Source organism: Brienomyrus brachyistius, chromosome 8 (genome assembly GCF_023856365.1).
Source record: "Brienomyrus brachyistius isolate T26 chromosome 8, BBRACH_0.4, whole genome shotgun sequence".
Taxonomy (NCBI): Eukaryota; Metazoa; Chordata; class Actinopteri; order Osteoglossiformes; family Mormyridae; genus Brienomyrus; species Brienomyrus brachyistius.
In genome coordinates this window covers 12,741,355-12,755,908 of record NC_064540.1, presented here as the reverse complement: position 1 = coordinate 12,755,908, position 14,554 = coordinate 12,741,355, and the positions used below count along the sequence as shown (strand labels likewise).

The 14,554-nt window shown below is 37.5% G+C and overlaps 2 protein-coding genes across 3 annotated transcripts; one reads left to right on the top strand and one right to left on the bottom strand.

Moving 5' to 3' along the window:
- Positions 1-1,251: 1,251 nt before the first annotated feature.
- On the bottom strand, positions 1,252-4,505 carry si:dkey-33m11.8 (trypsin). Its single transcript, XM_049021657.1, has 6 exons — positions 4,420-4,505; positions 3,979-4,081; positions 3,272-3,422; positions 2,997-3,138; positions 1,839-2,096; positions 1,252-1,604 (listed from the first exon to the last, which is right to left on the bottom strand). The coding sequence occupies exons 2-6, from the start codon at positions 4,031-4,033 to the stop codon at positions 1,440-1,442; spliced, it is 771 nt and encodes a 256-aa protein (XP_048877614.1). The 5' UTR covers positions 4,034-4,081; positions 4,420-4,505; the 3' UTR covers positions 1,252-1,439.
- Positions 4,506-5,323: 818 nt separating this feature from the next.
- On the top strand, positions 5,324-13,674 carry uts2b (urotensin 2, beta). Of its 2 annotated transcripts, none has more exons than XM_049021674.1 (4): positions 5,324-8,738; positions 9,644-9,769; positions 13,106-13,149; positions 13,235-13,674. In XM_049021674.1, exons 1-4 carry the CDS (start codon positions 8,633-8,635, stop codon positions 13,346-13,348), a joined length of 390 nt encoding a protein of 129 aa, XP_048877631.1. In that variant the 5' UTR covers positions 5,324-8,632; the 3' UTR covers positions 13,349-13,674. The 2 variants fall into 2 exon arrangements, with proteins under 2 accessions (XP_048877631.1, XP_048877630.1); XM_049021673.1 differs by lacking the exon at positions 5,324-8,738 and adding an exon at positions 8,768-9,385.
- The last annotated feature ends 880 nt before the right edge of the window (positions 13,675-14,554 follow it).

Genomic DNA, 14,554 nt, shown 5'->3' with positions numbered 1-14,554 from the left:
GCGAGAGACTTGGCGTTCGTGAGGAAGAGACGGAAGAGCCAGTTTGTATGGGTTAGCATGTAGCCTAACACATATGCCGCTCCTTCTGCCCCGCCTCTGTTTACGATGACTCCTCCACCGTCTCAGCCACAGAGAGGGGATGGTAAAAGCCCCAGTAGTCAGCCGTACCTCTGGTCAAATAAAATCCAGCCTTGGAGGTTCGTGGAGCTCGAACCGCTTCCCTATATTAACTAAATCAGCCCTTCCATACTGGATAAATGCTTTGAGTGGTTTAACTAACAGTAAAAACTTTATCACAAATAAAGGGAAGCCAAAAGCCGCTGCATGTGTCCCTGCCGACATTTTCATATGTCGCTATTAGTATCATCCATCCATCCATCCATTTTGCTAGTGGGTCACAAAGCCTATCCTGGAAGTAATGGACATGAGGTGGGGAACAACCCAGGATGGGGGGGCCAACCCATCGCAGGGCACACACACACATCCATTCACACCTACGGGCAATTTAGCAACTCCAATTAGCCTCAGCATGTTTTTGGACTGTGGGGGGGAAACCGGAGTACCCCACGACGACATGGGGAGAACATGCAAACTCCGCACACATGTGACCGAGGTGGAGACTCGAACCCGGGTCCTAGACGTTTGAAGCAACAGTGTTAACCACTGCACCACCATGCCACCCCTGCTGTTAGTATCAATATCTAGATATGTTATGTCTGCATGCATGTGTTTTTAGACAGTCTTAATAACTGTCTAATTGAGCATAAACAGTCACACAGAACTCACCTGGTTGGTAGAAACAAATCTTGGTCTGGATTTGTAGCTTCTGGACCTGAAATGCCCAACACCGCTAATTGGTGTCTCTAATGTACCTGTATGTGTTGGACAGTCTCAGGGCCTGCCTATGACCCTGACCAGGGTAAATGGTTGGTGGATGGATGGATGTGTTTATAATTAGTACATGACATTCAGTGTTCTAAAATGAGGAAATGTTTAATTAATCATTTATATTTCTATTCCTTTGTAGTGAAATTCCTGCTGTTTTTGGGCTAGTTTAAGCATATGCTTTACATTCATAGGCTTTTTCTTGTTGACTGTTAATAAAGTTACATTTGCATGTCATTTGACTTAATGGTAAAAATTGCTGTGAAGCAATGAAATTGAAACTTGGCCAAATTAAGTGAATCAGTCTACCATTGATCTACTCAATGAAGTATAGCACATAAGCTAAAATATAATTACAGTCAAATATAGCCATGCAGATTGGTTCCATTTATTAGGGAATTAAAGCTTGATCTTCTAGATATCTAAACAATTCTAATAAAGATTGCAAACACATCATATAATAGACATGGCATATCAGCAGAATTTCAGATAGGAAGAATGGGTTCTAGTACTGATACAAGTCATAATCTCTAACATTAATTAGATTCATACACTTAGCTTAAGTTAGAATTGTCATTACTGATCATCCAGTCAATCCACCCAACATAGTTTCTCACTTTTGTGTATACACCTGGGAAGGATGGGTTTGCACAGCCAACACCCCATGAGACAATCCCTTCAAAATGACCATTGCAGACAAGGGGGCCTCCTGAGTCACCCTGCAAAAATAGAACATTCAAAACAATTAAATGTAGAGTTTTCCCTCAACAAAGCCTTCAGTATCATTTTGTATGTCTAGTATATGTGCGGTGTGTTTGAGGCATATTATCATGTTAGGGAACTTTGTAATGCACTTTTTGTAATATGAATTTTTTTTATTCCAAATTCTGATTAATATTTTGTGTACATAAATACAACAGGCAGGAAATCAAAATGGAAATGGATGCACTCACTTGACAAGAGTCTTTTCCTCCAGTAGGAGAGCCAGCACATAGCATGTTATCAGTAATTCTCCAATAATAATATTTTTGGCAGTTAGAGATGATTTCCACATCAACAGCCCGTAACTCTGGGGAGAGATAGTAGCTGTAGATCTGTGTGACTCCCCATCCACTAACTGTGCACGTGGTTCTTCCAAACAGTTGCGGAGTGTTTGTGGTGGGCAGGGTGGCCGGCTGAACATTAGCATTCAGGTGTGCAGGACGACTGAGCTAAGTGTCACAGAAAATGCATTAGGAAAACTAATACAAATTATATCAGTACTAATAATATACATGCACAAGTGCAGTTGTTACACATTTGAGTTCATACTAAGAGATGTACAGTGGAAACCGCTTATAGTGATCATGGTTATAGTGATCAACCGCTTTTATGGATGAAAAAGCTTGGGATAGCATCATTCCTGTATAAGTAATGTTTAAATAATTTGCTTATAATAATCAAGTAGTCTGCTTATGGTGTTCATTTCTCATCTTTTTAAACATATGGAATTACTGTGGTATTTTTTCATTTTATTTTTTTTACTTTACTTTTTCATAGCCCTACTTTGCTATCAGAGGCTAATGCGGAATGCACAAAAACCACAGAACGCATGACGGGAAAAAGAAAGTCATTTTCTCTTAATGACAAATACAGGCTCATCAAAGCTTATGATAAATAATAAGTGCTTTGAGACAATGTAATGTGAAAATGTGCTGTGTCAATAAAATTTAACTGAATATTTATGTACAATACCGTATCCCATTATAGCATATTTGAATTATACTGTACAGTTCAGTAATTTAACTTGTGCAGTAATGTAATTTGAAAATTGTTTGAAACAGCTGTACCATATTTTGAAATCATCAAGAAAATTAAGTAAATAGCGGTGTTGTCCATTTTATTACCTTATATTCATGTAATAAATATACAAATGTCAATTAAATGGTAATCTGCCTGAGACATAAAGAAGACAAAAAACAGTTAAAATGATCACCTAGTGATAGTGATCAATTTCACCCAGACAGACGTGATCATTATAAGCATTTTCCACTGTATTTCAATGAGAAGTCCTTGAAAAAGGTGTACTGTAATACATTTTTTGATTAAACAAGTTTAATTGATTTTCTTACTTTTATCAGCATAATGTCATTGTTGAAAGTCTTGTAGTTGTAGTTGAAATGAACAAATATTTTGGAGACATTTAATTCTTGCTCAAATCCTTCTTCTTTGGAGAAACTATGTTCACTTAAAACCACTTTGATCAGAGAACTCCTGTTGAAAAAAAATCCATTTATTTCTCATTTTAGACTAATTCCAGGTAGAAGATAATACCAGTTTTTTGTACAATTGTATTGCATTCAATTTTTTCTTTCTCCTTTCCTTTCTTACAAGATTTAGTACTCACGGTCTCCAGCAATGGGCAGCTGAAACAACCCACTGAGCCTGGATAAGGGTACCTCCACAGTAATGGCGATGGTTGTACTGAATCGATGCTTGGTATTTAATGGAGTAAGGATCAACTTCTTGCCCTCCAATAATTCTTTGCTCAAATGTTCCTGAAAAAAAAAAATTAAATGGATTTAAAACAGTTTACTTAATTTCTTTGCATACATGCATATGATAAAGGCAGATATGTTCGAGATGAGAGGAATGCAGGACTGAACTGAAAGTAAATAGTGGAAGCACATTGTATTTTTAAATTTCTATGTTAGTATCACTACAGCTATTTCAAAGTGGGGTAACCTATCTGTTTTGTAGAATCAGGAATTATAAAGAAAGTTCCTTACAGTACATTTGATGCCTTCATCCCCAACCTTTGTCCTCACAGCTATTGCTGACCTTTCTCATTTCACCTTTCACAAGTGGGAATGGTGATTGCTAGAGCCCCAAAATATAACTGTTTGGTACTTTCAGTTGGATAATTAGATCCAGTATTAAATGTAATTGTCATTATTCTCTTTGACTATTCATTAAATTAAGTAAATGCTGTATTACATGAGAATTAATAGATGTATTGCTAATTATGTGATATGTTTGTTGATCAACATAATATTGAATGTTAACGTCAAGGGTAATATATTCTGAGGAAGGAATTAAATAAAGCACAATTACCTCTCAGCTTGAAAATCACAAGCAAGAGCACTCCAAGATGAAATCCGTTTTTCATATTTTGCAACTTGGCTTACCAATGTATAAGTGGCAATGACTTTATTAACTAAAAACACAAGATCAAGCAAAATAAACATTATGCTAACAGGAATATTTACAGAAATACATTTCCCTGGAATCAGTTAGAATTATTCTTAAAATGTATTGCTATGTATGACATAATTCCGTCATCCTACTTAAAGCCCTTATTGCATTTTTATAATTGCAAAACTGCAACAGAAAGAGAATTACAATATGACAGTAATAGAAATAGAGAAATAAAGATACACAAAAGAAAAAGATATATGAAAGAAACGTAGAAAAAGACTGCGATCACAAAAAGTAATTTTTCCTTGATATATATTATATTTAAACATACATTTGCACTTAGTTACTGATACTCACCCAGGGCAGATGAAGCTTTCACAAAAATGTATGTTGCACTGTTACAGAAAATACAGTTATGAAGTATTTATAGTGTAACTCTATCCCTGTCCTGCATTTCCTGCAGTGAATTAAAGCTGCCTCAAAGAATAATAAAGGAACTGACCTAGAACATCACAAAGATCTTAGTGTCACACACAATATTTCTTCTAAGTATCGCTGGATTTATCTTTGTTGGCTGTAACATATCTGTGACTAAACGGCAGGTCAGACTGTATCTAATTACTTTGCTTCATTATTCTTTGAGGACAGGAAGATAAAGCAATAGCAAGATAGAACCTGGCATTAATTTCTGTTGGCATTAAAATGGACACTGCAAAACCAGAACAAAAAAATAAGCAGGCAGTGTAATAAGGCTTCTGGAAATGTCGGGAAAACATGAAACCTCACAAGGTTTTGTCATGGAACTAAAATCATACAGATCACTATTTTTATAAGAAGTTTAAACCATACGCCACCTACTTTGATGATTTAAAGAATTAAATTTATTTATTAAATTTGAATTTCAAAACTGGAAAAAGGTTATGAGGTATGAGGCAGCATCTGCTACCCATCTAAGCTGCCTGACGTTATACTTTTAAAGATCAAGTGGTCTTCCCCCAATTGTAAGCTTATAGTTCTTCTGGCCCAGTTAGTTTATTCGCAAGTTGCTGCTCTTTCATTTAATAATTTAAAGTTATTACTACTACAAGGATTTTATTTATTTATTAAACATGCTCGTAGGAATAATTGCATTAATTAATAACTGCAATAATTGCAACAGAAACAATATTGATCTCTGTGTTACTAAAACCTAATATCATAATAATATTAAAGGCAAATATTATTCAAATAAAAAATATTTCAATAAATGCTGCAAAATGAATTTTCACTCATTTGATCACAAAATGTGTCAGTTGCTTCTTTATTTTAAATGCATGCCATTTTTAAATGCCCCTATTTATAATACAGCTATAATTCTTTCTGTTTCGTCACAGGCACAAAAGATTTTACAACAGGAGGCAAAATGAATTGATTCAAAGCAGAACTTCACTGCTCAAGGGCAATGAATTCTCTGGATGTCAAATTGGTTTTTAAAGCAATGCTGACTATAAAACCGACTCATATTCAACATTAAAGGTCAAACAACTCAACTTTCCCATTTCATCTGTTCCTCGCTGTATGTTTCTATGTTTAATATGGCTTTCATTGTTAATTTCCTCAGCAATGTTTACCCCAGGATTATAATCCTGCTTAAAAAACCTCATGTATATGGTAAGATTCAAAATACCTGTGGGTGTGTGTGTGTGTAAAGATTGAACCAGACATAAACACAGCAGCTACTAGAGGCTCTTCTGTCAGATGGTTCCTGTGTCAATTAGGGTGATTACTTAATCCATGTCAGAGAGTACAATATGAGTTATGACAGGGTTTTTAAACTACCATTTCAATTAAAACGACCTGGAATTCTCTATAGCAGTGAGTTCTTACTGTGTACTGGTTGGTCAGGCTCCTATAATCATGCATGTGTCACTAATGTTAATGTGAAACAGCTGGAAAAGTCTTTCAATCAAAGAATCAAACTAGAAGAAGCAGAAGAAGAATTTAACTGATTAGCCAAGAATAGTAGCCATTCGTTTTTAAAGTAGTTTGTAAAAACCTGAAGTAGCTCATAGTGACATGGATTAGTTAGTCACCCTAATTGACACAGGGATCATCAGGCAGAAGAGCTTCTGAGCGATGTCAGACATAGAATGCTGAACACTGTTTTTCTGAATGCAGTTCTGTGGGGAAAGTATAGTTTAAAATGTTCCCATAGCTGCATTTTTATATGATTCCTAATGTTTTCATGTATTGTATTTGGGTAGACTAGTTAAGGTTGATGCATTGTGATTTGAACGAATTAAGATAAAAGTAGTTGGTAGGTTTCGGAGTAAGCTTTGGGAAGGTGATTGTTTGCTTTGGGAATTTAGACATTTAAAATGAGCAGCTCAATATAACTCAAGAGTGATTTCACTAAGTAATTGGTAACACTTTATTTGGATAGTTCGTCTACAAAGGGTGTACAGAGTATTTGTGACATTTTAACAACTTATTAATTGACATTCAACAAGTAATATAACATTAGTTTAATGGAGTTGTGTAGTCATAGATGGTGCTTAAGGTGTGTAGGTACCCCCTGTGATCAAAATGTAAACATTTTGTTGTATGGAAAATTCAGAAATATTTAAATAAATTAAGTTTAAGAACTGTATTCCCTATCATAATGAAATCCTGTGAGTTGTTAAAGCACATTCTGTGCCCAGTATTGGGAGTCCACTTACAAATTTATATATCTTGTGATGGTTAAAATACACTATATTGCCAAAAGTATTGGGACACCCCTCCATATCATTGAATTCAGGTGTTATGATCACGTCCATAGCCACAGGGGTATAAAATAGAGCACCTAGGCATTCAGACTGCTTCTACAAACATTTCTGAAAGAATGGGTCACTCTCAGGAGCTCAGTGAATTCAATCATGGTACTATGATAGGATGCCACCTATGCCGTTAGTCCATTCATGAAATTTCCTCATGGATCCACGGTCACCTGTTAATGGTATGATAACAAAGTGGAAGCAATTGGGAACAACAGCAACTCAGCCACAAAGTGGTAGGCCACGTAAAATCACAGAGCGGGTGGTGCTGAGGAGGACAGTGTGCAGAAGTCACCAATTGTCTGCAGAGTCAATAGCTACAGACCTCCAAACTTCATGTGGCCTTCAGATTAGCTCAAGAACAGTGCATAGAGAACTTCATGGAATGGGTTTCCATTGCTGAGCAGCTGCCTTACATCACCAAGTGCAATGCAAAGCATTGGATGCAGTGGTGTAAAGCATGTTGCCACTGGAGTCCAGAGTGACGAATCACTCTTCTCTGTCTGGCAGTCCAATGGATGAGTCTGGGTTTGGTGGTTTCCAAGAGAACGGTACTTGCCTGACTGCATTGTGCCAAGTGCAAAGTTTGGTGGAGGGGGGATTATGGTGTGGGGTTGTTTTTCCAGTGTTGGGATTGGCCCCTTAGTTTACTGCAGTATTCAAAGCCATTTTGGACAATTTCATGCTCCAAGCCTTGTGGGAACAGTTTGGGGATGGCCCCTTCCTGTTCCAACATGATTGCACACCAGTGCACAAACCAAGGTCGAGAAGGACATGGTCTAGTGTGGAGGAACTTGACTGGTTTGCACAGAGCCCTGACCTCAACCCAACAGAACACCTTTGAGATGAATTCGAGCAGAGACTGCGAGCCAGGCCTTCTCGTACCACATCAGTGCCCGATCTCACAAATGCTTTCCAGGAAGAATGGTAAAAAATTCCCATAAACACACTTCTAAACCTTGTGGACAGCCTTCCCAGAAGAGTTGACGCTGTTATAGCTACAAAGGGTGGGTCAACTCCATATTAAAGCCTATGTATTAAGAATGGGATGTCATTAAAGTTCATGTGCCTGTAAAGGCAGGTTTCCCAATATTTTTGGCAATATGGTGCATATCTAGTTAAAAACCTATTCTTAAGAAATGGGAAAATAGGTTGGGCCATGCCATAGTTGGGTACACTGGGAATTAGGAGGTGAAAGGCCGGATATGCACGGTATGCACTCCCTGTCAAATTCCTGGTTAAACCTCTAGTTGAATGAGTAGTCAAATTCTATTTAATTATTCTGAGAATATGTAAATATGTTCATGAATCTTTACATATACTCTATATACCGTATATTCTGTTAAACATCTACAGACACAGTAAAACAGCTGAACTGTTGAATCTCAAATAAGTTGTTGAAATGCTACCCAAATAACCACCCTGTATAATAATGCTGCAACAGTTTGCACACCTGAGTTCATTCAATTTATGAGCTCAGTAAAGATCTGAATTACAGCTAGTATTATATAACCCTATTCCACTCCTGACACACAGAGAAGCGCACAAGATTCTCTTTTTATGGTTACATCCATTTATCCATCCTGGGTGCTTGGGCTCAATATATTACCAAGACAAGATTTAAAGCAGATGACAGGTGGTGGGGGTCAGGAAATGTGTCACACCCAGGACAAATCTGTATATAAAGCAAAAGGCAGAAGCAGAGAGAGCAAAGTTGACTTAAACCTCCTGCCAGTCGACCTCAAAAGAAACACTGCTCGTCTCCCCCATCAGAAATGATGTGCAAAATGCTTCTGTCCTGGACTCTTTTGCTTGCTGCTTCTGGTCCCCTTCTCTCACACCCAATTGCTGATTCTGCTGAGATGTCCTACTCCCTTCCAGGTGAGTTACTACTCTAGGAGCCAAAAGTCAGCTATGGGTAAGTGAATTTCATTGTTTGACTCCCTTCAGAGAGCCATTTGACAGATTCGGTGTCACAGATTAACATGCGGCTTCAAAGGTTATAGTTGCTGGGGACTATGGCCATGAAAAATGAAGCTACTGTGCAGTTTTCTGTGCGGCAGAATAAAGACAGGTTAAGTAAAGGTTCCAGTATATTTGTGGTTACTGTCATGTGGCTAACAAATACAACATACATGTTGTATAGTGTATATGTGCAATTAATGGTTTCACTAAACTAGGTTACTGTTACGTGCCTGGCAATATACCTTATAAATAGGATTCTATATGAGATTTGCTGAATTTGCTAAATTTATCCAACAGCGTTTTCAAACAACCAAAAATAAATTCATGTACTTTTATTGTAGCAAATTGTTTTGTTTGGTTTTGTTGGGCAAAAAACTACAGCATATGCATGAAGTCTAATAATGTATATTAGATGAAATTGGTTTTTGACCACTGGTGCCCATATATCAGCTTCCAAAATTACTATTTCCTGCAGCTATCATCACTTGTAACTATTGGCCACAGCAGTAATTTCACAACGATACGTCCCCCAAAAATTACAAATTTCAATATTACAACTTTAGGTTGGTATTTAATGTTAAAGCAATTCATCTTTAAAATTTTATCTGCAATCACCTCCAAAGTACATTGCATGTGCAGGTAATGTAATATCTTTATAATATTCCTTTGTGTTGTGCTAAATAAAATTAATTGATTGTAATCTTGTGATTGTAGCCATGTAATATGATAAGTTAATATACTGTTGAATTTATAGATGGTTTAGAGAACTACATCAGTCAGTTATATGGGCAATTATTAACTATAAATGGATCTTGTTGCAGGATCACTAGAGGAAGGCCAAGCAGCCAGTCATGATGAAATGCCTCTCACTAACCAGGCCTACTTGTCTCCGAGTGGCATGTACTTGAGCTATCCTGCAATGGCGACAGGGGAGTTCAGCGAAAATGGTGAGATCTTTCCTCAAATAAAAAGGCTTTAATTTGAAACCAAGCAGGTGCTTTTAACACAATTTTTAGCATAAGGTGTAAAAATAATTACAAAATGTGTGGTGAAATGCTTTAGGAAAAATCCAGTTGTCCAATCTTTATATAAAATGTGTAAAAGAGGGAGCGGGTATCAAGGTGTAATGCAAGACCACTCAATCCCGGTTCTGGTCCATGAATTTTAAATGTGTTTTCCACCAGAGAAAGTTATTAAATTACTCATCATTACATTGTTGGCTAATATGAAGCAGTAAGGTTTTAATCAGTATTTGAAAAAAGAGAATTGTATTAAAGTATCGTCAGTATGTCTTAATCAGATAAATGGAACATGAAGTAATATCAGTGCCAGATTAAGTAGTATATTGATTAACTGAAACTGAATGTATTTCATTACGTAATTCAGAAATATATTTCAGAACCTCTATTTCCTCCATAATTTTTGGTGTGTAGCTATGCAGTGCCTACAGAGGTGCAAACTTGGTAACTAAAGAGAATTTTTGTGTCACCACATGAGACAGTAACACTGGTGTTATTTTTTTCAGATTTGGGGGGTATTCCATGAAGGAGGATTTCTATCTTAGCCAGAAGTTCTTGGATTTAAGGTGGTCTGGGCTAAACGGACTTTATTTCCGTTCCCTTATATCTAGCCCAGACTACCTTAAATCCGACAAGTAATCCGGCTAAGCAAGAAATCCTGCATCGTGGAACAGCCCCCAGGTTTGAGATGGAGTTATTGTAATTATTATTACTGATACTTTATCAATCCCTGTGGAGAGGTTCTCTTTTGACCAACCCCATCCTGCTCTCCAAGAGACACACATACAGTTGACAGCAAGCATGGAGGGTAAAAGCACAGGGTCAGCCAACTTGCCGCACCCAGGGAGCTACAGGTAAGGGCCTTACTCAAGGGCCCATGGACATGTAACTATTTTGCCAAGGCTGGGGCTTGAAGGGGCAATTTTCTAATCTTAGGCACAGAGGCTTAACCCCTTCAATGTATTCATTGTAAATCACTAGGCCTCTGTTAATTGTATAAATATTAAATACCATATAGATGCCATTGCCCCAACACATCACTGCGTAAATGACTGTACTGGCAGTAACACACTGGTAGAAGACATGTAGGACTGACAATATAACACAATATCTGTTTATCTTCCAAGCATCGTTCCTAGGCAGCATAGGGCACGAGGTTAAGGAGAACAACCTGGACAGGATGCACGCATATTAAAATAATGACCAGCCTCTTTCTTTAATTTTGGACATTTTTTGTACCCATAACTGCTTCTCCCTGTGAGCATATTAGGGAAGAAACAGAGAGACACAACATCTGGATAAAAATAAAAAATTCTAATTTCAATTTCAATTGACTTATACTAACTATGCACCCATCTAACTGAAAAAAATTGACGACCCTAGAGTAAATTTACAGTAATAAAAATTTCAATTCAATTGAACTTTATTTATATAGTGCATTTTCACATTACATTGTCTCAAACATCTCCCTCGCCCTAAGCCCCTAGTGAGCAAACCAGAGATGACAGTGGCAAGGAAATACTCCCAGGAAGGAACATTGGTAGGGACCAGATTCAAAGGTGGAGCTCATCCTTCTGGGGCCAGCAGAGGAAGTCAAATGAACAACATGACAAAATCCTCGTTTACAGAGTCCAAATTTTAATACAGTGGTACCTCGGTATATGTCCTTAATCCGTTCCAGATCCTTGGACTTATACCAAACAGGACGTATACCAAACAAATTTTTCCAATAAGAAATAAAGGGAAAATGATTAATCCATTCCCTTGATAAAATACATCCTATTGTTATTGGAATTTAGTAATCACTGGTCATTGTTGACACACCACAACATACAATAACGAAATGTGTCCTCTGCATTTAACCAATACGTGATGTAGGGACATAGCGGCGGGCAGCTAATTCAGCGCCCGGGGAGCTGTCCTTGGAGGCAGTATCTTGCTCAGGGCACCTTAGTGGTACTTCGCTGATCAGGGATTCGAACCTGCAATCTTTCAATTATAAGTGTGCTTCCCTAACCATTAACCCACTGCCACCACTGCCCGCATTATATTATACATTGATGGTGTCCTGCACTTGCTTGGGCACGGAATGGGGAAGCAGCACATGAGCCTGGAAATCTGGCGAACGAGGGATTTTAATAAGAAAACAAGAAGGGACACTAGACACCATAAAACAGACGTTTGATGTTAATGACTGGACTGGGGAAAACATGCCTAATGCAAACTTAAATACATTGGACTAATGATAGCAACAAGAAACAGCTGGTAAATATGGGGATTCCACACGAGGTAGATGAGGGGGCGTGGCACATGGAAGGAGCGGATTAGCGGGGCATGTCAGTTGTGGTTGTATAAAATAATTTAAACACTGCTTAATACTAAAATACATAAATACAAAAGCAATTACATGAAATAAATGAAAAGACAACTACAGAGCAGATTGCTCACTGAATGGTAGCAACTGGCATACTGATGCTCGTGGGCAGTCGTGGCTTTGTCTCGAGAGAGGTAAACAAGGATAGCACGTGGTGTCATGACTCATTTTGACCCATACAAGTTCTAGCATGCGAGTCATATTCCAAACAAAGGTCGTATACCAAGCAAAATTTTTCGCGTCCAAATAGGACTTATTCCAAAGCGGACGTATACTGAGGTACCACTGTATTTGAGTATAAATATAGAGGGCAGATGATGATGACAACAAGGAAGTGATGGTGCTGCTTCTGACGGGAGGAAGAACGGTGGTACAGCAACAGAGTGGGCAGGAGAGACGCCACGTGAAGGAGGGCAGGCAGGCCAGAAGGACATCATGGTTAGTAAGGGTGTCACAGGTAGCAGGTTAGGCAAGATATCCTTTTTTTTCTCGGGGGACGGTCTCTGAAGTAAAGCATGTTAAGAAGCAATAGGTAACATGCTAGGGGGCATAGCATGTGACTCAGTGGTTCAATGCCAATGTTTGGAAGGTCACTGGTTTAAATCATGAGGGTGGTAAACTGTTGCTGTTTTTGAGCCCCTGAGCAAGGCCCTTAACCCCCAAGTCCAAGGGTGCTGCATGCCGGCTGACCCTGTACTGTGACCATAAAACTGGCTCTCACCGGTCTGTGTGCCCCATGGAGACCAGAATGGGGTATGCAAAAAGACAATTTCCCCAGAGGGATCAATAAAGTATCACTATTCTGTAATACATGATGATAACAATAACAATGGTAAATGCTTTAAACACTACCTTCCCTGTGCCAAACTTATATGATGTTTCTCCCTTAGATCTCCGAGCAGCTGGAATTCTTCCAGAGGGAGCAATAAAGAAGGTAAAATTCATTCGTAAGTGAAAGTAAATCCATTGTTGGTATTGGAGAAGAGTTGTATACCTAGGTCTAAATTCTGTCTTTTTAGGTTGTTTTCAAGAAACAAAGCAGACTGAACCCCTTCGGCCATTTCCTAGGAACCAGGAGGCAATTTAGGAAGAGAGAAAATGCCTCCGAATGCTTCTGGAAGTATTGTGTTTGAGAATAGCATCCAAATGTGCATATGTCAAAAACCTAATGACTGAGGTAGTCTCCTTAAAAAACAATTACTGGGTTTACTTATTTACACACACTGCATTTTTTCAATGGCCAAGCTTACAGAATTGCAAAATAAATTTGTATAAACAACAGGAAAAGTGTGATACTTTACTCGAGATGAAACAGTATGAAAATTTATTCACATATAGTTTGAGTGTGTTATGAATTTTTTTTACACTTATTACATTCTGAAAGTGTAAATATATATAAAAATATGGCTTTTGACAGCTGATGTAAATATTACACAAAATAAAACTTATTTGAAAACTCTTTTCAGCGTCAGATTGTAACGAAAGGCAGTCAGACGTAAAAATAACCTACTTGCTCAACCAGAAATTGATACATACAGCACATAAAATAATGAAAATGTCATATTTGTACCAAAAGGTTTGCTAAACTCTATGCTGATATTCAGTTTCCAAGAAGAAGCAATGATCCAAATGAAAACAGGTGTCAAAATTCAAGTTCCTCAATATGTACAGAAAAATTATTATTCTGCAAGACTGGGTTGGATAAGTAGTTGGAAAATGTATGGAATTTATATTAAATTAAAATTACAATGTAATATATAGCTAATCACTTTCAATACTCATCTGAAAACAGAAAATTATATTTTGTCAATGTACTTATACATGATCAGTTGAAAGTACCACCAAATGTTCACCAATCGAATTGTGATGTCATAAAATGAAAACTTCGTAAATTAATCAAAAGGAAAAAGATGCAACTATGAGTCTGTTTATCCTTTTCTTTGAGGCTGGTGAAAGGAACACTGAGGAACTCAACTTGGGTGATATGCTCTTTCACCAAAATCGTACAATATTACTGCAGTTACTAAAGTATGGTGGTTATGCAGAAAACCATTGCAACTCTCACCACAGAGATTGTTCTGAAGAAACATGCATTTTTGCTTTGATGGTTTCATGTATTCATACATGTCTATGAAGGTTATTTTATGGTCAGGTTATATTTATTATTTCGTGCATTTGTATACAAAATATATCCAAAAAAGAAGACATTTCTCAAACACACGAGTGACACATAATGACTCCTCAGTCATTATACATTGACAAAATAAAAACAATTCAGAAGAAAAACATAACAATTCCAAAGTGTAATTTGTCCATTCATTTTCCATAACTGCTTATCT